The sequence below is a fragment of the Juglans regia genome, chromosome 15 (assembly GCF_001411555.2).
Source record: "Juglans regia cultivar Chandler chromosome 15, Walnut 2.0, whole genome shotgun sequence".
Taxonomy (NCBI): domain Eukaryota; kingdom Viridiplantae; phylum Streptophyta; class Magnoliopsida; order Fagales; family Juglandaceae; genus Juglans; species Juglans regia.
In genome coordinates, this window is record NC_049915.1 from 4,251,368 (window position 1) to 4,279,018 (window position 27,651).

The following is a 27,651-nucleotide window of genomic DNA, read 5'->3' on the forward strand; positions in this document are numbered from 1 at the left end:
GCTAAAAAAGGATTGATTAATGGTCTAATCCAAACATGCCAAGTCTAAGCCACATCATGTAAATAGCCAAACGAGAATCCTGAATGGGCGGGCTTTCCACTCCATCCACCTGCAGAATGGGCTTCCAGTCTTACTCAAAATCACAAGCCTCTGCGTACCCAAACAAAGCCTTGGAATCCTCGAAGCAAGAGGTGAAAAAGCAAACAAAGGCAAAGCCAGTAAAACTGTAAATGAAGCCGAATTGTTTAACACAAAATGGCTGCAACCATCATCAGAGGCAACAAAACAAACACAAGGCGAGCAGAGACAGATAACGATGGGACAAAATCGTGAATTCCCGAACAGCATTCATTTCTCATCTTGTCGTCTTCGAACGTCACCAAAAACACCAGCAGGTGCCTACTCTCCACCCCCCCTATCTATTATGCACACATCACATGGCGATAACCATCCTTTTCCCCTTCCCCACCATTACAACCCAAAACATTATTCATTTTACTTTACCAATTAGTACTGCCGGTTCTTCGATTTATCATCTCTCTCTCTCTTCTTCAGCACAACCCACATAGCCAAATTCAGACCGACAAACAGAGCGTCTGCTATGAAGCGTGCACTCATGTCTGACGATGCAGCGGCGAATACTGGGGGAGACAAGAAGATGAAGAGGGTTAGGGTTGACGAAGAGGAAGAAGATGGGGAAAAAGGAATTGGGTTTGTGAATCTGGATGAGAATCTGCTGTACGAGGTGTTGAAGCATGTGGACGCGAGGACGCTGGCGGCGGCGTCCTGCGTGAGCAAACTCTGGCACAGGACGGCGCAGGACGAGCGGCTCTGGGAGCTGATCTGCACCAGGCACTGGGCTAACATCGGCTGCGCCAATCAACAGCTCCGATCTGTGGTCCTCGCTCTCGGGGGGTTCCGTCGTCTCCACTCCCTTTTCATCTGGCCTCTTTCTAAGTCCCAGTCGTCCGGCTCGTCTTCTTCCTCTCCATCGTCGTCGTCTTGGGCCCCTTTCGGGCCGATGATGGGATCGAAGCCGCCAACTCGGTGGGGAAAAGACGAGGTTCATCTCTCGCTCTCACTTCTCTCTATTCGCTACTACGAGAAGATGAACTTCAAGAACGGAGGCAGATGATTTCTATCATCCATTAATACTTCTAATTGCAGTTTTCTTTTTCCTTGGTGCCGCTAAGTGCAGCATTTGATGTCTTTTATGGTTTTGATTTTTCACATGGGTCGATATCTAGATCTGTATGCTTACTATGTATTAACGTTTCCTGATTGACTTTTTGAGCTTCTTGTATAAACTGAAATGGAATTGTCAAATTTGTGCATAATTGTGTCATAACTAGGATCATCCACATCCTGTTATATTTTCGTCCTTGATTTATTGGGTTGCTGGGAAATTCGTGTTTGGAAGCTAAGAAAGAAAGAGAGGAATAACCTGAGCAGAACTGGGCAATGTAGATGTCGATGTCGATGGGGGGCTTAGCAGGATGTTGTGGTGGATGCGTTTTCCGAATACCCACAAAGAGAGGGTACCAAAATGTTAGAAAGTCCAGTTGTATTAAATGTCCGGAACTGGCCAAGTTTCGAACTGGCCAAGCTTTCTGGCATTTCCCATGGCCTAGTCTGCTAAAGACACCCAGATGAGTTCGTAATAGACTGTACCTGCAAAAAGGGCCAAAATCCATAGGGTGACCAACTTGTCTTATTGTTCGTCCCTATTCTTTTGATCAGGAATGCATCGGCATTGAACTGGCAGCCATGGCTGTATCTCTTTGGATTCATGCCGTGCCTGTAGTTTTGACGACAAGAAATCTCGAGATAGTACAAATGCAAGATGTCTTTTTAGTTTTTATTCGATCCATCCACATCACATAAATTACGATGAATGATTCTCACCGATGAGATGCTACCTCGGCGAGAATGTCCCCGAGACGCACTTACCACTTGTTCCAACTCCTAAAGATTACCTTGTTTATAGTTAATATCTTAGGCACTTTGTTCTCCACCATGGCTTGCAGGGTCAGACTAATTTTCGCTTTCCCATTTTCGTTAAATATATCTTGACATGGTTGGTGCTTCTGATCATGCTCTCTGCTCTGAAAGGATTGCAGAATGTGGCAGATAAAACTACATGTTTGTTAGTTGTTAGGACTTATTTAGGTTGAGCCCTATCCGATCGCAGCCATTTCCGCTGGAGTTCATTGAAAAAAATTAGCTCCATCGTACATTAACGGATATTTTTTAAGTGGGTCTTTTTTTTTTCAAAGGATCTGCACAAGATTTGTACGTCTAATGCCCACCCCAAATCGTGTTGGACTGCACGAGCTTTTTAGATTAGATTGAAGCGTTGGTTTAGTTATATAAAATTAAATTATTTTATCTCATATTATATAATCATTATAATTTTTTTAAACTCTGACACAAAATATAATAAACAATTAAATTTTTTTAAATTTCAAAATAAAAGTAATATAAAAAAATTATATTATAATAATATTTTATTCAATTTTTAACAAAACATTTCATCTCATTTAATCTGTGTAATCAAATGAGATAGTACTTCTCTAATCTACCTATCATTATAATAAAGTGTAACCAAATGGATCATATAGTACTTCTCTTCTATTTCTTGCGTTCTCTCGTATCCACCTATCATTATTACACTTTATTTCTATTTCCCTTACCGAATGGGTAAATTTTATGGAGATTGCATTTTGTTTTGGAAGTGTGTGACAAGTTTCGTTTTTTTATTGCTATTCATCCACAATTGTATGGACTCACAGGGTGAATTAAACCCACAACATAGCAAAGGGACCTCGATTCTTAATCAACTACTTGACCCAACTCAACTAGCCCAGTCTAATTCAATCTTATATGGGCCTCAATTGCATTTTTTTTCCACTGAGCATGATAATATTACAAATAAATTAAAGATACATGAATAAGAAGGGTGGAGTCGCAACAAACTCCCAATAACTATTGCCATAATTATAAGAAAAATGATATTTTTAGTTTTAGAGAATAAAAACTTCGCGCATTTAAAAAAAAAAAAAAATAAATTTGAGATTTATATGAAAAAATTATTTTTTAATAGTAGACTTTAATTTTTTTTTTTTAAATAGTATGCACGGAACTTGCACATCTTATAATTGAATTTAATATTAAGCAACTCCTTGAAGTCAGTTGTTTATTTAATGACTTTGTGTAAAATGAAAGAAAATTATGCAAAGAATTGAAGCGAAATTCCTGGTTCAAACTCTGAATTCCACACCCAAGCACAAGAACAGTTACGTAAAGAGAACATTTCATATAGTATTAAAAATGTTTATGTTCAAAGTCTAAACTGTACTCCATTTAATAGTCTCTCAACTTCTTCCTTGTTTTTCTCCTATTAAGTTCTGCACTTTTCATGTCAGACGCTCGTCCTCTCGCTGCTAACAAGCCTCCTAGCGCCATGATTAACAATGGGAAAGGGCCATAGGATCATCACAGACCGCTCGAAATCTAGAAGCGGTCAAGAATTCTGGGCGAGGAAGGCCAGATAGTAGCTTGTTATTGCCATCATGCCATGCATGCACCAGTGAATATTGGCAGAAGAAATTCTTTAAAATATGTTATAAAGACTAGCTTAGCAGCATGTAGGATTTTTTTTTTAAATTTTTTTGTGGGTTTAAGAGATGTACGTAGAACAACTGTCACAGTTTTGTATGGAGTCTCATGAAAACATAGTGTTTGATACCTAAGCCTGTACTGATCGAAGAAACTTTGGATTGAAGTCACTAATTTATGGTATGAGTCTATAATTGCATTATTGTATCCTTCTCAGAGACTAGAAGAGATCCATGGGAATTAGAAACTGGTTTGAAAAGCTACAAACTAGAAAATACTAGCTGAGACTGAAAACAAACTGAGACAGTAGGACTACTTACAAAAACAGTACTTACTAGCAGCATTTAGGATGTGTTTGGTTATAAGACTTAGCTGAGTTCAGTCTAATTTTAAATTGAGTCTAACATCTAAACATTCAACTCTCAAATTATTAAATTCATCTCAATTTAAAACCTCTTTATATGTGAGATCCACAATATTTTTCAACTTAACACATCTTTATACGTGAGACCCACAACCTTTTTTAATTCTTATAAAAAGTACTAAACTCATCTTAACATCTAAATGCACTTTAAACTTAATTTAGATGAGTCATACATAACTCTCTCTACTACTCAACTCATTACTATTTATAAAAAATTGAACTCAATTAAATTCAACTCAATATCCAAATGCAGCTAAGATGTACTTGACATTTCAATTTTCGAGGGTCAAACAGTCAAAATGAAGACTAAAATTGAGATTATGCCTCTACTTAAGGCAAATTCAGTTTAAATAACTGAGAAAAGAAGTAATTAGTTGTGCAGAGATACAAGATTTAAAAACAAACAAAAAGAGAAACCTCCAAGAAAGATATGGATCTGTTCAGCTCAGCTGCTGGGCATGTGGCTCTAAGCACGTACATGCCAGTTCTTGCTTTCTCAATTTAATTGTTTCCACCAACTGCTCCATCATTATTTGTTATAGCTAGTGCTAGTGGTTCATATCCTCTTGACTACACTACCTTTATAAAATAGAAAATGCCAAGTCTCCATATAATTCTGAGTCTCGATATTTTATTTTATTAAAAAAAAATATAAAAAAATTATATTTATCAATAAAATTTCTCGATAACAATAGTGCCACCCTTATAAAAATGAATAATATTACATATAATTATAGAGTGCATAAATATTGTAAAGTCATTTAAAAAAAAAAAAAATTATTAAAAAATTATTATTTTTAATATAAATTTTATATTTATTTTTAAAAAAATAATTATACAATATTTATCCGCCCACGACCGTAACTATGATTTCTACCTAAAAACAGGTCCTTTATGAGAAGTTGTTGTGGGCAACCGAATTGGTTCAAGTTTTGTCGTACAAAAACAGCAAGCTTTATCACATGATTCTACTTTTCGCCGTACATAATTTTATTAAAAAATTATGTTACTTAGAACATTCTTATTGAATTGATCAAATTTATCTTTAAAATTTAATTAATATCATATTTTTTTTTACATTTATCTATTTCATTTAAATTCAATCTTTACATTGAATTAACCATTCACTCTCTATATAATAATAAAATATTATTAAATTAATAATTTATTTATTTAATTTATTTGTATCACATTTTATAATTCTACCAATTTAATATTTAATAATAATTATATTCTAATTAAATTAATATTAAAAAAATAATATTTTCAAATGTCATTTAATACTAATAAAAAAAATTGAGATTAAATTTAATTAGAGTGAGAAATTATTATTTTAATATTTGGTGAACCAATTATGATTCTCTATATTTAATTAATTACTATAATAAAAATTTAAATTATTTTAGAAATGACGAATCTAATATAGAATATTTTTAATATAAATTATCTAAATTTTAACTAATCTTCTAATTTAGTCAATCCAACAACAAGGATGCTATTACAAGCTTGCTTGTCAACACAATATTGGTGGATACATATCTAATCGTTTTAAATGCCACCAGATGAAAACCCTCGTTATTTTTTTTAAAAGAGACAGCGTTAAATATATGATAAGTATAGTACACATGGACTCTTGTGAACAAGGGTACGTGTCCACCGACCTTATCCTTGTATTATTGTTGTGTCTTAAGCCACGCCGTCATGTGTAAGCGATCCAGAGTACAAATTTTCTTAATTTTAGCAGCCATATTTGACCACAGACGACTCGACGAGGGTGTGGACGCGCGTCGCTGTCATTGCTTCGTCGACTCTGTGCACGGCATTTGCTTCTTTGGAGCATCCACATTAGTCTAAATATATATATATAAAAAAAAAATTATATTTATATAATATGATTTTAAACTATTTTATATTAATTTATATATATATTTAAATATTTAATTAATTATAAATAATACTTATTTAAATTTAAATAAATACTATTCATTCTATAAAATATATTTTAATAATTATTTTTCTCTCTTCTCATTATCTCTTTCACAATCATTTCTTTTTATTTCTCATTTAACAATACAATAAACTTTCTATCGTATATTTATTTTATTATTATAATATATTATATATATATTTTAAATATAATATATAAAAAAATTATATTTTTTATTATTATATTTATATTATTAATGTCAAATATATGTAATAAATACTAATTATAAAATATATTAAAAAATTGATTTTAATAAAAAATTAATAATAATAATATTTTATTATTATTTTATTTTAATTAATATAAAAATTTTACTTAAATGACAAAATAATTATACAAAATAAATAATTTTATTTATACATGTACCAATGCTAATGCTGGTAAAGGCCATTCTCACTGCTGCGTGCGCCACTGCGTATCTTTCCTACTCCGCCTCTCCCTTTGAGCTTCCATTCCATGAAGTTCATGGGTACTCTGATCTTGTTCATCCTCTTCTCGGCATTGTTTGCTCAGGTGACATCCACAAATCACACTTTAAGCGAAGGTTCGTCTCTCTCCAGCGAGAAACCGGGAGATGTTTTGACTTCGCCGAATGGAGTGTTCTCCGCTGGATTTTACTCCGTCGGTGACAATGCTTATTGCTTTGCCATATGGTTCGCCTCCCGACCCTCAAGGATTCAGGACCCCACCGTTGTCTGGATGGCCAACCGAGATCAACCGGTTAACGGAAGGAAATCGAAGCTCTCCCTGCTCAGAACTGGTAATCTTATCTTAACCGACGCCGGTGAGTTCACCGTCTGGGAGACAAACACTATTTCTCTCTCGTCTTTAGAATTATATCTTTACGATACTGGTAATCTTGTCCTACGAACTTTGGGAGGTGAAAATTTGTGGGAAAGCTTCGACTTCCCCACAGATACCTTGCTTCCCCAGCAATTACTAACTAGAAATACAAAGCTTGTCTCCTCGAGAAGTCATACCAACTATTCCTCTGGCTTCTACAAGCTTCTTTTCGATAATGATAACGTCCTCTGCCTTCTTTATGATGGGGCTGAGGTTTCCAGTCTTTACTGGCCTCCACCATGGCTTATGCGCGGGCAAGCTGCCGGAAGGTTCTTGTACAACAGTAGTAGAATCGCAGTGCTTGATTCCTTCGGGTACTTTAGTTCTTCCGATAAATTTACATTTTCGTCAGCCGACTATGGGCAATTGCTCCATAGAAGATTGACCCTTGATTACGATGGTAATCTTCGATTGTACAGTTGGGACGAGGAGGGTGAGATGTGGGTTGTTTCATGGCAGGCCTGGCAGATACCTTGTTTTATTCATGGTGTTTGTGGGGCTAACGGTATATGCAGCTATGTTCCTGGTATTGGCAGAACTTGCTCGTGCCTTCCAGGATATAAGATGATAAATCATACCGATTGGTCTCAAGGGTGTGAACCCGAATTTGATCTCTCTTTTGGGAAAAACAAGTTTGATTTTTTGCAGCTATCCCATCTTGATTTCTATGGTTATGATTATAATACCTACCCCAATTATACACTTGATCAATGCAAGAAGTTTTGTTTGGAATTGGCCGACTGCAAAGCATTCCAATACACCTTTGGCACGGATATTGGTTATTCAAATTGTTACCCCAAGATTCTATTAATGAATGGACATGGTTTGCCTTCTTTTGATGGAAGCTTCTATCTGAAAGTGCCGGAAAAGAATCTCCTCTCGAACGCCAATCTTATTGAAGAAGTTGGTTTAAATTGTTCAAGTGAAGGTCTACTGCTACTGGAAAGAGCATACTTAAAAAGCCGGGTAAACGGGAAAGTGAAATTCATGCTCTGGTTTGTATGTGGATTCGGAGGACTAGAAATTGTGGGTATCTTTTTGGTGTGGTTTCTCTTGTTTAGAACCCCCAAAAGTTCTACTGCAGACAAGCAAGGCTATCTTCTTGCCATCACTGGATTCAGAAAATTTACATATTCGGAGTTGAAGAAGGCCACAAAGGGTTTTACTGAGGAGATTGGGAGAGGTGCAGGAGGGGTTGTGTACAAAGGGGTGTTGGCGGACAATCGAGTTGCAGCAATCAAGCAACTATACGAAGCTAACCAAGGAGAAGATGTATTTCTAGCAGAAGCGAGCATCATTGGTAGGCTTAACCACATGAACTTGATAGAAATGTGGGGTTATTGTGCGGAGGGAAAGCACAGGCTTTTGGTGTCCGAGTACATGGAGCATGGTTCATTGGCAGACAACCTCTCTTCTAATTCACTTGATTGGAAGAAAAGGTTTGAAATTGCTTTGGGCACTGCAAACGGCCTGTCTTATTTGCATGAAGAGTGCTTGGAGTGGGTTTTACACTGCGATGTAAAACCTGAAAACATATTCCTAGACTCTAATTATCAACCAAAGGTGGCAGATTTTGGGCTGTCCAAACTACAAAGCAGAGGAGAAAACGGCAATTCAAGTTTCTCGAGAATGAGAGGAACCCGGGGATATATGGCTCCGGAGTGGGCATTCAATCTGCCCATCACCTCGAAAGTAGATGTTTATAGCTACGGGATTGTTGTGTTGGAGATGGTGACCGGAAAGGATGCAGCAAAGGGTGTCCATGTCATAGAAAGTGGAGGGGAGCCACAACACAAAAGGCTTGTGTCGTGGGTGAGGGAAAAGAAGAATAGGGCGGCTTCAACAAAGTCCTGGCTTGAAGAGATTACAGACCCAAGGTTGAAAGGTAAATACGACATAGGAAAGATGGAAACTCTGATTGGGGTTGCTCTGCAATGTGCGGAGGAAGAAAAGGATGCAAGACCCAGCATGAGACAAGTAGTTGAGATGCTTTTAGCCCAAGAAAATGATCACCAGTGATGGCAGGCATGTCATTCCTGAAGAAAGACTCGATTGAATTTCTGCTATCCAGAACAAAATGAAAAAGAAAATTAGACCCAAAAAGATGATTGATTTTCTGTTGTTGTTGTTGTAGTAGTTATGATATTCTTGCTTAGAGTTTATTAATAAAAATAATGATGTGCCATACTCTGTTTTAAGAAAATAAATTGGCTCTTTGAACTTCAAGACTCTCAAGCAACAGCAATTAATGGTTTTATTGTTTTTTCTTCTCTATTTAATGCCTACGATAGACTTTAATCGCTGATGAGGTCCCTGGCTCCAATGTCTTATGTAGTCAATTCTTGCCATTATGACTCCAATCCCTGAATAAGAAAGTGCGTACGCTACCGTTTGTTCTGTAGTTTTGAAAATAAAGTGATGGCTATCATGGTTCACACCTTTTTTTATCTTGGCAAATTTCATTTTATTTCTTAAGTTTTTTCCTTTTTATTTTAATTTTTCTTAACCATTTCTTTTTTAATCCCGAACAGCAAAAAAAAAAACAAACAAACAAAAACCTAGAAGTCTAATACGGACTGCTAGCGGTGTGAACTGTGTAGGATTCATAAAAGCCATAAGCAAAATCTGGTTTCTTCTGCATTCAGATGTTCTCATAATTCACACCCAATGAAGCTGAATTCAATACTATTACGGCTAGCAAGATGGCTGAGAACGATTTCAATCTTCTAGATTTTTATTTTTTTTAAGGGCCGATAGTGAGAAACAGAAAGACAAATTAAACATATCCAACAACATTTATAATTACTCGAGTGAATTTATGGGACAACATTTAATACTAAATAAATGTTATGGATCTCAATTCATTTTTCCATATTTCTCGCACTCAGGTCCTAGAGAGTTTTGTCAAAAACCTTAAGAGATCTCTATTCGACTGATAACATGGGTTTTATCTTAGAGTAATGATAGATACAGCCATAAAATACGCAAAAATTGTGCCGTCTTTTTCATTCTAGTTGTTGATATTGTTGCTCTTTGATATTTATTTGTTATTCAAGATTTTAGTTTTTTTAGCTTTCACAAATTTCAAACGGGCTTTTACGTGAAGATAAATAAAACAATTATTCTTGTATATCTATTTTTGTTTGTTTTTAAGATCTTGTATCTCTGCACAACTAATTACATCGTTTATCAGTTATTTAAACTATTAAATTGCCTTCAGTAGAGGCATAATCTGAATTTGAGTTTTCATTTTAACTGTTTAACCCTTGAATATTAAAATATTTAAAGGGTAGACACATACGAGGATAGCAATATGCAGATTTTAGAGTCGAAGTACCATTTTTTTTTTTGAGTCATGGAGGAGGGTTTCGAACTCCAAATCTCTCTTTTAGAGATTGAAAGTTATGTCAATCAGGCCACAAACCTTTGACCGAAGCACCGCTTTTGTAAGTACTCTACCGTCTCTATTTGCTTATTTCCTAGTTTGTAGCTTTAGGTATCAAACACTCTGTTTTTCTGTCCAAAAGATTATAATAACAAAAAGTGTCTGGATTTGGAGCATTCCTGATCCCATGACCCTTTCCCTGATCCCTTCTATATCCAAACTATAACCGTATATTGTGAATAATATTTTTACTACTTATTTAAATACATGAAGACCATTCAAGAGTTCGTGTCCACCAACCCTGTCCTTGTCGGTTTTATTGTCTCTGGAAGCCACGTCGTCGTGTGTAAGCGATCGAGAGAACAAGTTTTCTTTAATTTTAGAAGCCATATTTGAACACCGAGGCTCGACGAGAATGTGGACGCGCGTCGCTGTCATTGCTTCGTCGACTTGTGCAGGGCATTGACTTTCTTACCCACCCAAACAATTACGAATTAAAGGGTGAAGGCCATTCTCACTGCTGCGTTGGCCACTGCGCATCTTTCCTACTCCGTCTCTCCCTTTGAGCTTCCATTCCATGAAGTTCATGGGTACTCTGATCTTGTTCATCCTTTTCTCGGCATTGTTTGCTCGGGTGACATCCACAAATCACAGTTTAAGCGAAGGTTTGTCTCTTTCCAGCGAGAAACCGGAAGATGTTTTGACTTCGCCGAATGGAGTCTTCTCCGCTGGATTTTACTCCGTCGGTGACAATGCTTATTGCTTTGCCATATGGTTCGCCTCCCGACCCTCAAGGATTCAGGACCCAACCGTTGTCTGGATGGCCAACCGAGACCAACCGGTTAACGGGAGAAAGTCGACGCTCTCCCTTCTCAGAACTGGTAATCTTATCTTAACCGACGCCGGTGAGTTCACCGTCTGGGAGACAAACACTATTTCTCTCTCGTCTATAGAATTATATCTTTACGATACTGGTAATCTTGTCCTACGAACCTTGGGAGGTGAAAATTTGTGGGAGAGCTTCGACTTTCCCACAGATACCTTGCTTCCTCAGCAATTACTAACTAGAAATACAAAGCTTGCCTCCTCGAGAAGCCAGACCAACTATTCCTCTGGCTTCTACAAGCTTCTTTTCGATAATGATAACGTCCTCTGCCTTCTTTATGATGGGTCAATGGTTTCCAGTCTTTACTGGCCTGAACCATGGCTTATTCGCGGGCAAGCCGGAAGGTTCGTGTACAACAGTAGTAGAATCGCAGTACTTGATTCCTTCGGGAACTTTAGTTCTTCCGATAAATTTACATTTTCGTCAGCCGACTATGGGCAATTGCTTCATAGAAGATTGACCCTTGATTACGATGGTAATCTTCGATTGTACAGTTGGGACGAGGAGGGCGAGATCTGGGTTGTTTCCTGGCAGGCCTTACAGACACCTTGTCTTATTCATGGTGCTTGTGGAGCTAACAGTATATGCAGTTATGCTCCTGGTATAGGTAGAAATTGCTCGTGCCTTCCAGGATATAAGATGATAAATCATACCGATTGGTCTCAAGGGTGTGAACCCGAATTGGATCTCTCTTTTGGGAAAAGCAAGTTTGATTTTTTGCAACTTTCCCATATTGATTTCTATGGTTATGATTATAATAGCTCCTACAATTATACACTTGATCAATGCAAGAAGTTATGCTTGGAATTGGCCGACTGCAAAGCATTCCAATACACCTTTAACCCGACTAAAGGTAATTCAGATTGTTACCCCAAGATTCTATTGATGAACGGAAATCGCGTGCCTTCTTTTTACGGAAGCTTCTATCTGAGAGTGCCAGAAAACAATCTCCTCTCAAACGCCAATCTTGCAGAAGAAATCGGTTTAAATTGTTCGAGTGGAGGTCTGCTGCTACTGGAAAGAACATACTTAAAAAGCCGGGTAAACGGGACAGTGAAATTCATGCTTTGGTTTGTATGTGGATTAGGAGGACTAGAAATTGTGGGTATCTTTTTGGTGTGGTGTCTCTTGATTAGAAGCCCTAAAAATTCTACTGCAAACAAGCAAGGCTATCTTCCTGCCATCACTGGATTCAGAAAATTTACATATTCGGAGCTGAAGAAGGCCACAAAGGGTTTTACTGAGGAGATTGGGAGAGGTGCAGGAGGGATTGTGTACAAAGGGGTGTTGGCGGACAATCGAGTTGCAGCAATCAAGCAACTCCACGAAGCTAACGAAGGAGAAGATTTATTTCTTGCAGAAGTGAGCATCATTGGTAGGCTTAACCACATGAACTTGATAGAAATGTGGGGTTATTGTGCGGAGGGAAAACACAGGCTTTTGGTGTCCGAGTACATGGAGCATGGTTCATTGGCAGACAACCTCTCTTCTAATTCACTTGATTGGAAGAAAAGGTTTGAAATTGCTTTGGGCACTGCAAACGGCCTGTCTTATTTGCATGAAGAGTGCTTGGAGTGGGTTTTACACTGCGATATAAAACCTGAAAACATATTCCTAGACTCTAATTATCAACCAAAGGTTGCAGATTTTGGCCTGTCCAAACTACAAAGCAGAGGAGAAGCCAACAACCCGAGTTTCTCAAGGATGAGAGGAACCCGCGGATACATTGCTCCGGAGTGGGTATTCAATCTGCCCATCACGTCTAAAGTAGATGTTTATAGCTACGGGATTGTTGTGTTGGAGATGGTGACCGGAAAAGATGCAGCAAAGGGTGTCCATGACATAGACAGTGGAGAGCAGCCACAGCAGAAAAGGCTTGTTTCGTGGGTGAGGGAAAAGAAGAATAGGGCGGCTTTAACTGAGTCCTGGCCTGAAGAGATCATAGACCCAAGGTTGAAAGGCAAATATGACGTACGAAAGATGGAAACTCTGATTGGGGTTGCTCTGCAATGTGCAGAGGAAGAAAAAGATGCAAGACCCAGCATGAGACAAGTAGTTGAGATGCTTTTAGCCCAAGAAAATGATGACCTGTGATGGCAGGCATGTCATTCGTGAAGAAAGACTCGATTGATTTTCTGCTACCCCGGAACAAAAGAGTGAAAATTAGACCCAGAAAGATAATTGATTTTCTGCTGTTGTTGTAGCAATGAACTTCATTGATTTATATAATTGGAGTTTATACGAATTATTACTCTATTATTTTCGGCTCAGCCCAGGGACCGAAGCTTGAGGACATTTGTAGTAAGATAAAATATAAATGCGTAGGTAGGTACTGGGAGGAAAGGGTGTACGCCTCCGTTTGCTCTGTAAATTAGAGAGATAAAAGTGATGGCTAGCATGCTTGCCAACGTTTTATTTCTTATGTTTTTTCCGCCTTATTTTAATTTTTCTTAACCATTTCTTTTTTAATGCTATATACAGTATGAGTAAGTATTATACAGTCATTTTAAAAAATAGTAAAATCTATTATTAAAATTTTAATTTTCTTTTCATGTAAATTTTATATTTATTCATTATTTTTAAATAATTACATAATATTTATATATTTACTGGTGCAAGTATCAAATTTTGTTTTTTTTTAATCCCAAACAGAAGAAACAAATTCTAGGTGGTCAAGTCTAATACGGACTAGTACAAGTGATGTGAATTGTGAAGGATTCATAAAAGCCATAAGCAAAATATGGTTTCTTTTGCATTTCTGATTTTGTGAAGTGCCCATAATTCACACCCTGCGATGCTGAATTCAACGCTATTATGGCTAGTAAGATGGCTTCGATGAATTTGAATATTTTAGATTTGTTTATTTTTTCAAATTTTAGGATGAAAAAAGATATTTATAATCGTGAATTGATTAACTATCGCATAATCATTTTAAAATAAATGAATAAAATATGAGACTCATATAAAAAAAAAAAATTAATTTTTTAATAATAGATCTCACTCTTTTTCAAAATAATTACATATTTTTTATGTATTTCACGATTGTACGTAGAATTACTCAGATTCTACAATTATGTCAAAAACTTTGCAAAAGACCTCTATTTTACTGATAGCATGGGTTTTATCATTCGGATAGAAATCACAGCCAAACTCAATATCATATGAGTCCACTAATAAGTCAAGTCTATAATTTTCTGCTGGGAAAGAGAGAAGAAAAAAAAAAAAGTTGAGATGAAAAACTTATAAATTACACTTTCTTCATTCTATTTTTATTTTACAATTATGAGATGAAAGATAGTCACATGATGATAAAAGCGTTTTAGATAATAGGATGAAAGTGTAGTACATAAAATTTTCTTAGTACTATAACTTAATGACATATCAGTAGATATGGCTAAATTCATTAACACACCCGTTTAAAACCAGGTATTTGCACAAATTATCACTGAACTTTAAACATGAAACCTATTCATTTGAATCTGATAATATAAAAATTGATAGTTATTTTATCTAAGACTGTCTCGATTGATAGATGGGGAACACAATTTATTTTGTTCATCAAGATTCAAATCCCACTTCATCTTGTATGTACCCTTTCACAAGGAACTGAAGGAAGATATATAGGAAGATAACTACAATAGTGGAGAGTTTCTGTTTGGATAGTGAGATGAAAATAAATAGTTTTATATAAAAGTTAAAAGTTGAATAAAATATTGTTATAATATTATTTTTTATATTATTATTATTTTTATATTTGAAAAAGTTGAACTGAGATTTAAAAAAATTGAATTGTTTATTGTATTTTGTGTGAAAATTTAAAAAAGTTGTTGGAGGGCCTATTTTAGTTGAGGGTCCATTATGTGTTAAAAGCCCAATATAAAAAGCTATTTGTTAACCGAAGGGAATTAGAGAGTCCAAGGCCTAGCAAAGTTACACACACACACACCACAAGCCACCTTTCACGGGAAGATAGAGATTTCATGCAGATACGTGATCACTTCGGTTACTGGATAATGATCCACACCGACAAACTCTGCACCACATAGGCATCACGTTGGAATCTATATATATCAGGTAACCCTTGATAGTAATCGATCGCTCTCCCTTTTAAATTCCGAATTGTTTGTTATACTTACTTACTTAAGTATTGGAGTTTTCCCATGCATATCACGCCGAAACTTCTTGTCATCTCGTAGGTGAACAATTGTAGACTGGAAGTGAGACACGTCCTTTACAGTGGCGCCGTCTGTGAGATTCATTTATCTTTACTTGATTTTCACATGCCGACTGTAACCCGTTCCTTAGCAAGCCGAGCAATGGATACGTTGCCAACATTCGTGAAGGCACGAGTAGTAGCAGCCAAAGAAAACTAAAGTAGGCTTTGGAAGCCATGGAGATCTTGAAGAAGGAGAACGGCGATTTGCGATAAAAGAATGCTGAATCTAGTAATACCACCATACCTGCTCACAATGAGCAAGGTGAGGAGGAGATACTGTGCAATATGGAGTCAAACCTAGGATGAACAGAGAAGAAAAAAATTGCAATGCCCCATTGAACTGAAGGAAGATATATAGGAAGATAACTACTATAGTGGAGAGCTTCCGTTTGGATAGTGAGATAAGATGAAATAATTTTAGATAAAAGTTAAAAATTGAATAAAATATTGTTAGAATATTATTTTTTAGTATTATTATTATTTTGAGATTTGAAAAAAGTTGAATTGAGATTTAAAAAATTTGAATTGTTTATTATATTTTGTGTGAAAATTTGAGAAAGTTGTAATGATGAGATGAGTTGTTCTTAATTGAAACGGGGCCCCCATGTTGCAAGTGGATTGGGTATTTCAATTGAAAAAAACCTAAATTATAGCTAAAAACAACTAACCACTAATGTGGGACTCACATAACATATATACACTAACACTAATATATACACCAATACTTCTGACGATGCAATTTTCGAACTATAGGGAATGCTTTTGTGGCAAAGTAAATAGATTTTTTCGTCATAATGATTATAATAACAAAGTTGAGAAATTGAGCCATAAAAACTCTCTTGGTGCCGTAACTTTTTGGTAAGAAGGCAAGAAATAGAAGCTCCCTTGAAATTAGTTAATTCAATAACTTTGTGTAGGAAAGACAATTATGTAAAATTTAAAATTATATTATATAGAAATTTCAAAGTTAAAAATAAAAATATGCATTTTCAGGTCATGGTTCCTTCCACCCACTTACCAAGCTTAAACTTAGGTGCGGTTTGAATAGCAAGTTAAGATAAGATGAATTGAGAAGAAATTTGAAAGTTAAATAAAATACTGTTAGAACATTATCTTAATATTATTATTATTTTTGAGTTTGAAAAAGTTGAATTATTTATTATATTTTGTGTGAGAATTTAAAAAAATAATAATAATCAGATGAGATGAGATGAAACACTTATTGTATCTAAACGAGGCCTAAACATCATTCCTTTTGGTTCTCTAATTTTTCCATTGTTTATAAGATCCATTCTTCTATACGTATCTCATGAAAAAAAGAGAGAGGAGAATTGAAGGGAAATTCCTAGCTCAAACTCTGAATTCCACACCCAAGCTCAATAACAATTACGTAAAGAAAACAATTTCAGACATTTTTTTTTTCTGCATATTTTGTTTTTAGTCACTTCATATTTGAACTACTCTTTTAGTTTTTCCCTTTGAGTTCTCCCTTTCGACCCATGAAATTCCTTCCCTCTGTTTCGCATTCCTTGCAGAATTTATGGGTAGAGATCATGGCGGTAACGTTGTTAGAAACCATATACCCACCAAAGTGGTTCAATGGGGCAATGCAATTTTTCATGTCAGACGCTTGTCCTCTAGCTGCAAACAAGCCTCCCAAGTCCCCACTCCATCATCAACAATGTGGTTGAGAGTTTCTTTGATGGTTTGAGTAATGCTTTATACTGTTATTAGGAGTGTAAGTTTTGTGTATTCCAATTAAAAAAAAATAGCTTGGATCTATTATTAAAAAAATAATATTTTCATTTGAGTTCAAGATTTACTATTTTTTTTTTTAAAAGGAATGTGCATAACTTGTATAACTTAAGGTTGTAAATATCATTTGATTCATTTCTAATCCAGAAGTGGTTAAGAATTTTGGACCAGGTCCCGATGAAGGCGAGAAACTAGCTTGTTATTGCCATGGATGCACCAGTGGATATTCTAAATCATATGGACATAAAAAATTCTTTAAAATATGTCATAAAGACTAGCTTAGCAGCATTTAGAATTTTGTTTTGTGGGTTTAAGAGATGTACGTAGAACAACTTTCACATTTCACAGTTTTGTATGGAGTCTCATGGGAATTAGAAACTGGTTTGAAAAGCTAGAAAATACTAGCTCAGACTGAAAACAAACTGAGACATCATGAGTACTAGGAGTACTTACAAAAACAATGCTTGGACTCTAAAATCTGCAGGCTGCTATCCTCGTACGTATGTGTCTATTTTTCAATTTTCTATGAATCAAACGGTCGAAACAAAGACTAAAATAGGGACTCAAATTGAGATTATGCCCCTACTTAAGGCAATTTCAGTTTAAACAACTGATAAAAGATGTAATTAGTTGTGCAAAAATATAAGATTTAAAAATAAATAAAAAATTAATTTTTTTTAATAATAGATCACGATGACTGCAAGTCCAGACGCGCGTCGCTGTCATTGCTTCGTCAACTTGTTCAGGGCATTTAGCTTCGAATCTCACCCACCCAAACAATTATGAATTAAAAACACAAAACGAGCGAGAAGTAAAGGGTAAGGGCCAGTCTCACATCTGCCGTTCTGCGTGCGTCTCTGCGCATCTTCCCTACGCCGCATCTCCCTTTGAGCTTCCATTCCATGAAGTTCATGGGTACTCTGATCTTGTTCATCCTCTTCTCGGCATTGTTTGCTCCGGCGACATCTACAAATAGCACTTTGAGCAAAGGTTTGTCTCTCTCCAGCGAGAAACCGGAAGATGTTTTGACTTCGCCGAATGGAGTGTTCTCCGCTGGATTTTACTCCGTCGGTGACAATGCTTATTGCTTTGCCATATGGTTCGCCTCCCGACCTTCAAGGATTCAGGACCGAACCGTTGTCTGGATGGCCAACCGAGACCAACCGGTTAACGGAAGGAAATCGAAGCTCTCCCTGCTCAGAACTGGTAATCTTATCTTAACCGACGCCGGTGAGTTTACCGTCTGGGAGACAAACACTATTTCTCTCGCATCTTTAGAATTACATCTTTACGATACTGGTAATCTTGTCCTACGAACTTTGGGAGGTAAAAGTTTGTGGGAAAGCATCGACTTTCCCACAGATACCTTGCTTCCCCAACAATTACTAACTAGAAATACAAAGCTTGTCTCCTCGAGAAGCCAGACCAACCATTCCTCTGGCTTCTACAAGCTTCTTTTCGATAATGATAACGTCCTCTGCCTTCTTTATGACGGGGCAAAGGTTTCCAGTATTTACTGGCCTGAACCATGGCTTTTGTGCTGGCAAGCCGGAAGGTTCGCGTACAACAGTAGTAGAATCGCTGTGCTTGATTCCTTCGGGAACTTTAGTTCTTCCGATAAATTTACATTTTCGTCAGCCGACTTTGGGCAATTGCTCCATAGAAGATTGACACTTGATTACGATGGTAATCTTCGATTGTACAGTTGGGACGAGGAGGCCGAGAAGTGGGTTGTTTCATGGCAGGCCTTTCAGGTACCTTGTATTATTCATGGTGTTTGTGGAGCTAACAGTATATGCAGCTATGTTCCTGGTATTGGCAGAAATTGCTCGTGCCTTCCAGGATATAAGATGATAAATCATACCGATTGGTCTCAAGGGTGTGAACCCGAATTTGATCTCTCTTTTGAGAAAAACGTGTTTGATTTTTTGCTGATATCCCATCTTGATTTCTATGGTTATGATTACAATAACTACCCCAATTATACACTTGATCAATGCAAGAAGTTATGTTTGGAATTGGCCGAGTGCAAAGCATTCCAATACACATTTGGCACGACTATTGGTTATTCAAATTGTTACCCCAAGATTCTATTGATGAATGGACATCTTTTGCCTTCTTTTGACGGAAGCTTCTATCTGAGAGTGCCAGAAAATAATCTCCTCACCAACATCAATCTTGTAGAAGAAATCCGTTTAAATTGTTCAAGTGAAGGTCCCCTGCTACTGGGAAGAGCATACTTAAAAGACAGGGTAAACGGGACAGTGAAATTCATGCTTTGGTTTGTATGTGGATTAGGAGGACTAGAAATTGTGGGTATCTTTTTGGTGTGGTTTCTCTTGATTAGAAGCCCCAAAAGTTATAGTGCAGACAAGCATGGCTATCTTCTTGCCATCACTGGATTCAGAAAATTTACATATTCCAAGCTCAAGAAGGCCACAAAGGGTTTTACTGAGGAGATTGGGAGAGGTGCAGGAGGGATTGTGTACAAAGGGGTGTTGGCAGACAATCGAGTTGCAGCAATCAAGCAACTCTATGAAGCTAACCAAGGAGAAGATGTATTTCTAGCAGAAGTGAGCATCATTGGTAGGCTTAACCACATGAACTTGATAGAAATGTGGGGTTATTGTGCCGAGGGAAGGCATAGGCTTTTGGTGTCCGAGTACATGGAACATGGTTCATTGGCAGACAACCTGTCTTCCAATTCACTTGACTGGAAGAAAATGTTTGAAATCGCTTTGGGCACTGCAAAAGGCCTGTCTTATTTGCATGAAGAGTGCTTGGAGTGGGTTTTACACTGCGATGTAAAACCTGAAAACATATTCCTAGACTCTAATTATCAACCAAAGGTGGCAGATTTTGGGCTGTCCAAACTACAAAGTAGAGGAGAGCCTGACAATTCAAGTTTCTCGAAGATGAGAGGAACCCGAGGATACATGGCTCCGGAGTGGGTATTCAATCTGCCAATCACCTCTAAAGTTGATGTTTATAGCTACGGGATTGTTGTGTTAGAGATGCTGACGGGAAAGGATGTAGCAAAGGGTGTCCATGCCATAGACAGTGGAGGGGAGCCACAACATAAAAGGCTTGTGTCGTGGGTGAGGGAAAAGAAGAATAGGGCGACTTCAACTAATTCCTGGCTTGAAGAGATCATAGACCCAAGGTTGGAAGGCAAATATGACTCAGGAAAGATGGAAACTCTGATTGGGGTTGCTCTGCAATGTGCAGAGGAAGAAAAAGATGCAAGACCCAGCATGAGACAAGTAGTTGAGATGCTTTTAGCCCAAGAAAATGATCAACAGTGATGGCAGGCATGGCATAGATGAAGAAAGACTCGATTGATTTTCTGATACCCAGAAAGATGATTGATTTTCTGCCGTTGTTGTAGCAATGTATTATGATATCCTTGCTTGGAGTTCATTAAAAAAAATAATTATGTGCCATACTCTTTTTTGACAAAATAAGTTAGCTCTTTGAACTTCAATACTCTCATGCAACAACAACAATGGTTTTATTGTTTTTTCTTCTCTCCAATTGCCTACGATAGACTAGTATCACTGGAAAAATAAATTAATCGCCATTGAGGTCCCTGACTCCAATCACTTTTGGATTCAATTTGATTATGAAAGACACATGAGATACAGAGGAATGAGCTAAGTTTTGTAGCTTTTGATATTGTTTAGAAGTGCCACTTGTGTTACTGAGTACTGCTAACTCTAAGTATAAAAGTGTGCAAGCGTCAGTGTAGACTTTTTTTCAAAAAGTGGTCTCTAATAGAAGTTATTTATTTTTTTTGAAATTTTAAAAAATGAATGCGTGAGCTTTGTATAATTGGACCAAGGCTTGAGACTGTTGTACTACAATAATGTAAACCGGACTTCTTGTGTGAGGTTTTGTTATGAAACTTCTTGTGGTCTTGAATAATGTAAACTGGACTTGTGGCTGTGAGGCTTTGTAATGAAATTTGTTGTGGTTGTAAAGAATGTGATGGACATATTTGTTGATTACCTATTATACTTTGAAATTTTTGTATTCTTAAAGTTGGTTAATCTTTATGTTTATTGAAATATAAATTTTTTTTTTCCAGGTAGATTATAAAAAAGTGTTCTTGCATTTAAACTCTTTCTAGGTGGATGAAGATTAGAATAGGTGTTGGATTAATATTCTTTAGGAGGAAATTATGTCTGGAGATTTGGTGGGATGTACCTGAGCATGAACGTGTGGGTAATGTGGTGTTGGGGTCTTTTTTAGAGTGATAGTGCATGGCAGGAAGTTGGTGATGTCTAATGATTGGTGCTGTTGTAGAGATATTTGGCTTTAGAAAATGATAGTATGCCCCCTAATTCTACTGTCCAACTCAGTTTTTCCGTTTGTGAATCCCCTACTCAATTTTCCATTTCCAAGCAACTGATATAAACTCAATTTCCATTTGCAAGCAACTAATATCCATTCATCCAAGCAATACCATTCTCACAAAAACTAAACCAAGCACATGAACACGTAGAATACCATTATCCCAAATCAAATAATTTAACATCCACAGCCATACTCAAATCTTACAAAGCACACATTTACAAGATATTCATAGAGCCCAAAGGATTCATTTACAATTTTTCTATTAATACAATACAAAGCACTAACAGGATCGACCCACCAGAAGATTTTGATAGCTAAAATTGCTGCTGCAAGGCCAATTGAGTTTGTGATCACATTGAAGAGATAGTCTTGAGCAGGCCTTAACAATTTCATTTTTGACTTTGCGACGTATGCCATGGGCACAAATTTAACTATTGTGACTGATATCATCCATCTTTCTTTTGTGGGGTCCCTTTCAGGATGAGTCTGCATGCATAAGGTTAATTGTGACTTCAAGCAATTGTAATGAGTTAGCTAAAAAATAAAAATGTAAGCAAGCATCCCAAGCACTTAATTTCAATAGTAATCGTTTATTAAAGGTTGTATATAATTTAATATTTTGTCATGTAAGTGCCTAACAAGTTTGGTGATTTAAAAATAAATAAAAAAAAATCGAGAAATATTATCATTTCCCAAAACTTAATTTTGGGTAGCATCTCTGTCAAAATTGGAGCTGAGGTAAAGAAAAGCCACTGAAAAATCAGAATGAGCTCTATTATAAAAGAGCCAAAACTAATTAGCCAACAAACTAAAATAGTTTTAATATAACATAATTACATGGGTGAAATAGTACTTCTAATTCTTTCCCTCAAGCTGGAACATTTTGATTTGTACATGCCACAGAACTTGCATTATATTGTCCATAAACGAAATATTGATTTCTTGAAGTCCATAGATTCTTAGTTAGGGAAGGCAAAAAAACATAGAAATAATAACACCAAGCCAATAGATGTTAATTCAACACCAAATTGGTGTTACAGTCACTGGAAAATTAGTATCGTTGAAATACCAGGAAACACCAAAAAAAAAAAAATGTTGGACAAGGCCAAACAATACTGCAATCATGCTGGAAATAACTTGGAGCTGCCAAAACAATAGTAGAACAATGCTAAAACTCTAGGAAAAGGCCCTAAACTAAGAAGCAAAATATTGAATCCATCAGAAATTTCTAAACCAGGAATAAAATGATTGAATCGGTGTTAAGAGAAATCACATGCTTAGAAAGCTATTGTCGAGGGCAATATACACTCTAGAACATGAGCTTGTGAATGAAGAAATAAAAAAGAAGGGCCAAGGCTACATCAAGTCTTGGACAGAGAAAGTTTGAAAGAATGTGTTATTTTAATTGAAGACTTTCGACAAACAGAAGAAGAGCAATATTTCGAATAACACAATAAAGCAAGAAGCTAGTAATTAGAGCATTGAACACTAGGGCTATGAATGAACCAGTCTGTTCAATAGCCAGCTCGGCACTCACTAGGTTAAACTCGAATCGAACTCGACTCGTAAAAAAAAAGCTCGTTCGTAAAATCAGATATCTGCTCGAATTGTTAATAACACATACCCGACAAAACTCGGCTAAGGCTTGCTCGTTTATACTCAAATCGACTTGTTAACTTGACTCGATTAAAACTCATTCATATATTGATAAATATATACATACACCTATGTATATACAGTCACACACATGCATATATATATGTAGTAATTAATAATATAAGCATACCACTTTTATAATTAAATATATAATATGTAATCTAATTACTTATGTCTATGTAGTGAATATACTTAGTATATTTTATAATTTATATAATAATTAGTCGATAAAATTTAATAACTTCATATACTAGTATGTGAGAATCATATATGAAATAGATATATGCTATCATATTAAGTGTATGTATTAATAATATATGTACGCATATAATATATTATTATTTTAGATAAATATCAACGAGTTAGATATTAATTATTTATAAATTTTTTAAAATTTTATAATTCAATATAGGTTTTACTTGTTAGTTGTATAAATTTAATATTAGATTTTTTTATTTAATTTATTAATTATTAAATCTTATTCAAAAAATAAAAATAAACAGTTTGAGCTCGAGCTCTAACTCAGCTCGACTCGAACTCGTTTGTGGGACGAGCTTGAATTGAGAGTTTAGCTTATTGAGTCGAGCTCGAACAACGAATAAAAAAAAAAAATCTTGAACTAAGCTCGAGCTCGAGTATTTTGTGTCAAGCCGAGCTTGGCAAGCTAAAATCCGGCTCGGCTCGACTCGATTACATCCCTGTCGAACACAAAACAAATTAAACTAAGTACCACCTTGAGAGGGGAAGTGATGAAAGATCAATTGATACAACAAAGAATAGATATAAAAACTTGATTGATCAACTTGAATAAAATCCTAAAAAAATCCAAACTAAACATATAGATCCATGGGGGAGAGGGGATTCGCACGATAAATGCTATTATAATATAGATCTAGGGTTGCTATTGGTGAACATATCAAACGACAACAAATAAATCAGATTGATGGAGGATGGGGAGTCGCACAGGAGGAATGACAGAGAAGGGGGAATTCGCTCAACAGCTGAAAATCGAAGAAGGGTGAATTCGCTCAACGAATGAGAATTGCACGGGGGAGAGGGGATCGATGGGATGGAAGAATTATGTTCTGGACTCACGAAGAAGAAGGTCTCACTTTCGATTCTGTTCATGGGGTATTGGGGACTAATGGGAGAGAGCTAATCAGTTTGCTCAAAGGCAATGGGAGGTGGGGAGAGGCTCAGAGGGGGAGAGTGTGGATGCTAGGGCATAATCAATTCACTGGAATGAGCTGCTACAATTGGACCAGACTTCTCTTAGACCGGGTTTGCCACATCAGGATGTGTGGGGCGTGTGCTCATAAAACCGGCCTAAGAATAGAATTTTTCCTGTACGACAGGTTTAACAAGTAGGATGAGACAAAATTTTTATCTAATCTTATTTCATCATTATAATCTTTTCAAATTCTCATACAAAATATAATAAACAATTCAAAATTTTTAAATCTAAATTCAACTTTTCAAATTTCAAGATAATAATAATATGGTTTCTCATGCATTTCAGATTTTGTGAACTGCCCATAATTCAAAAGCTATGATGTTGAATTCAATGCTATTATGGCTAGTAAGATGGCTGAGAAGGATTTGAATCTTTTTTTTTTTTTTTTTTCTGGAATTTTAGGGTCAATAGTGAGAAAGAGAGACAAATTAAATAAATCTCATAACATTTATAGCTACTTGAGTGAATTTATGGGACAATATTCAATACTAAATAAATGTTTTGGAGCTCTATTTATTTTTCTATATTTCTCACACCTAGAGTTTTAAGAGATCTCTATTATAGCATGAGCCTGATCTTGATTGAAATAGAAATCGCAGCCAAACTTAATATCATATGGGTCCACTAATAAGTCAAGTCCCAAGTGTCCAATATTTATAATTTTCTACTAGAAAAGTGAAAATAAAAAATAAATAAAAATGGAAATCTATAAATTACACTCTCATTCTATTTTTATCCCACAATTACGAGATGAAAGATAATCCAATAATGATAAAAGTGTCGCTTTTTACATAATATTATGAAAGTATAGTACATAAAAATTTCTTAATACTATAAGATAATAAGTATATATCCAAACAACCGTTATGAGTGAATCCACCATCCCTCCCTCCTTTTGCTATCTTAAAGAGATATAGCCATAGATTGGCACTTATAAATTAGAATTGATGGCATCATCCTTCATATAATATGTTCTTCTTATTGCTATAAAGAATGACATAATTGAGCGGAGCCAATCTTTGGTTTGCAAAACTCCGCTCGATTAAACAAATTCGAGTTTGAGATTTTTATTTAATCTTTGTTCGAGTTTGATTTGGTAAGCTAAACTCCTAACTCGAGCTCGATCTTCGGTTTTAGAGCTTGTCTCGAGTTGTTTATTTTTTTAATAAGATTTAATAATTAATAAATTAAATAAATATAAAAAATCTAATATTGAATTTGTACAACTAATAAGTAGAACCTCTATTAAATTATAAGATTTTAAAAATTTATTAATAATTAATATCTATCTAGTTGATATTTATCCATAATAACAATATATTATATGCATACATAAATTATTAAAACACACACATAATGTGATAGCATATATTTATTTCATATGTGGTTCTCACATATTAGTATATGAAATTATTAAATCTTATCGACTAATTATTGTACAAGTTATAAAATATAGTTATGAAGTATATTCAATATATAGGCATAAATAATTAGGTTATATACTATATATTCAATTTTAAAAGTGTTATGCTTATATTATTAGTTAATACATATATATGTATATATACACATGTGTATGTATATATTTAGCAATATATGAATGAGGTTTAATCAAATTGAGCTAATGAGATGATTTGAGCATAAATGAGTGGACCTTAATGAGCATTAGCCAAGTCGAATTGAGTTTTGTCGGGTATGTGTCATTTACTAATTGAGCGAGTATTTACTTCTATGGGCGATTTTTTTTTTTTTCATGAGTCGAATTTAATTCGAGTTTAACTGGACAAGTACTGAGTGTTATTGAATAGACTGGTTCATTTACAATCCTATTTGAATATGATAATATAAAAATTGACAAATATTTTATCTAAAACTGTCACAATTGACAGATGGGGAATACAATTTATTTTGTTAATCAAGATTCAAATCCTACATCATCTTGTATGTACCCTTTCAAAAGGAACCGAAGGAAGATATATAGGAAGATAACTACCATATTAGAGATCCAAGATCCAAGATCCACGAAGCAAGTGGATGGTTATTTCAATTAAAAACAACAATTAACCTAAATTCTAGCTAAAAGAAACTCACTTTTCTATTTTTGCAAAGATTTCTTCTACTTTGAGTCCCTTAAGATCCATTCTTCTATTCGAATCACATGGAAAGAAAAAAAAGGAAAAGAAAGAGAATTGAAGAGAAATTTCAGCATAAACTTCTATGGACGCTGTTCGAAAGGAGTGGGAATGTATCAAAGAGGTCTTTAAGTTCCAAGTCTGGACTTTATCCCATTTAATGATCCTAATTTTGAGCATGTACCAAAGCATTAAAACCATTGAAATGGGCAAAAGTCTCAAGTCTCAAGTCTCTCAACTTCTTCCTTTGTCTTCTCCTATAGAGTTGTGCACTTTTCATGTCAGACGCTCGTCCTCTAGCTGCTAACAAGCCTCCCAACACCATCATCAATACTGTGGTTGAGAGTTTCTTTCATTGTTTGAGTAATATTGGATATAATTGTAGGATGTATAAGTTTTACACACTCACATTAAAAAAAAGTAGTTAATTAAGTTCCTAAATTAATTTTTTTCTTAAATTAATTGAGTTTTTTTAATTATCATCCATATATTATACATTAGATAAAAATAAATAATAAAAAAAAAGACCCTTGTTAGGTACAAATAGTTTAGCATACCAAATTGGGTACCAACATTGACATATCTCTTCTCTTTTTTATGAAAAAGAAAAATAAAATTAGAAAAATTTTAAGAGAAAAGAATATTATTATCTATTTCACAAAAAATATTTTTATTTTTAATTCATACTATTTCATTAAATAAATATCTTATATATTAATATCGGTATGCAATTTAATTGGTGTATATACTTGCAAGAAGATTTTTCTAATAAGAAATTATGTATAATGTATTGTGTTGTGTGAGAATGTCAAAATTTTTGAAAGAAAAGAGTAACTTCCGAGAAAGGTATGCAACTGTTCAGCTCAGCCAATGGGCACGTGACTATAAGCACGTGCATGCCAGTTCTTGCTTTCTCAGCATTTATTGTTTCCAGCGAGTGCTCCATCCTTATTGGTTATATGACTTATATCTAGTGCTATTGTTTCATATCTTCCGGACTACACTGCCATTACAGAAGGAGGAAGTAGTGGGGACCAATTACGCTTCATTTATTTTCATAATTATTTTCATTTTAATTTATTTAATTATTATTTTTTTAAAATTTTCATATAAATTAAAATAAATAAATCAACTTTTTCCAATCCTTAAATATAAATAA

General features: G+C 35.4%; 4 protein-coding genes across 4 annotated transcripts; all 4 read left to right on the plus strand.

Annotated features, from left to right (window-relative positions):
* Positions 1-231: 231 nt before the first annotated feature.
* LOC108990414 (F-box protein GID2-like) lies at positions 232-1,345 on the plus strand. Its single transcript, XM_018964380.2, has one exon. It carries the CDS (start codon positions 602-604, stop codon positions 1,133-1,135), a length of 534 nt encoding a protein of 177 aa, XP_018819925.1. The 5' UTR covers positions 232-601; the 3' UTR covers positions 1,136-1,345.
* A 5,072-nt stretch (positions 1,346-6,417) lies between these two features.
* On the plus strand, positions 6,418-9,098 carry LOC108990412 (putative receptor protein kinase ZmPK1). The gene has a single exon (XM_018964379.2). It carries the CDS (start codon positions 6,486-6,488, stop codon positions 8,889-8,891), a length of 2,406 nt encoding a protein of 801 aa, XP_018819924.1. The 5' UTR covers positions 6,418-6,485; the 3' UTR covers positions 8,892-9,098.
* A 1,678-nt stretch (positions 9,099-10,776) lies between these two features.
* Positions 10,777-13,570, plus strand: LOC108990336 (putative receptor protein kinase ZmPK1). Its single transcript, XM_018964276.2, has one exon. The coding sequence runs from the start codon at positions 10,835-10,837 to the stop codon at positions 13,235-13,237; it is 2,403 nt and encodes an 800-aa protein (XP_018819821.1). The 5' UTR covers positions 10,777-10,834; the 3' UTR covers positions 13,238-13,570.
* A 4,282-nt stretch (positions 13,571-17,852) lies between these two features.
* On the plus strand, positions 17,853-20,573 carry LOC108990345 (putative receptor protein kinase ZmPK1). The gene has a single exon (XM_018964286.2). The coding sequence runs from the start codon at positions 18,017-18,019 to the stop codon at positions 20,417-20,419; it is 2,403 nt and encodes an 800-aa protein (XP_018819831.1). The 5' UTR covers positions 17,853-18,016; the 3' UTR covers positions 20,420-20,573.
* Positions 20,574-27,651: the final 7,078 nt, after the last annotated feature.

Bases quoted from the DNA above. Each gene is read 5' to 3' on its own strand.
- LOC108990414 (XM_018964380.2), top strand. From the start codon at position 602: ATGAAGCGTGCACTCATGTCTGACGATGCAGCGGCGAATACTGGGGGA.
- LOC108990412 (XM_018964379.2), top strand. From the start codon at position 6,486: ATGAAGTTCATGGGTACTCTGATCTTGTTCATCCTCTTCTCGGCATTG.
- LOC108990336 (XM_018964276.2), top strand. From the start codon at position 10,835: ATGAAGTTCATGGGTACTCTGATCTTGTTCATCCTTTTCTCGGCATTG.
- LOC108990345 (XM_018964286.2), top strand. From the start codon at position 18,017: ATGAAGTTCATGGGTACTCTGATCTTGTTCATCCTCTTCTCGGCATTG.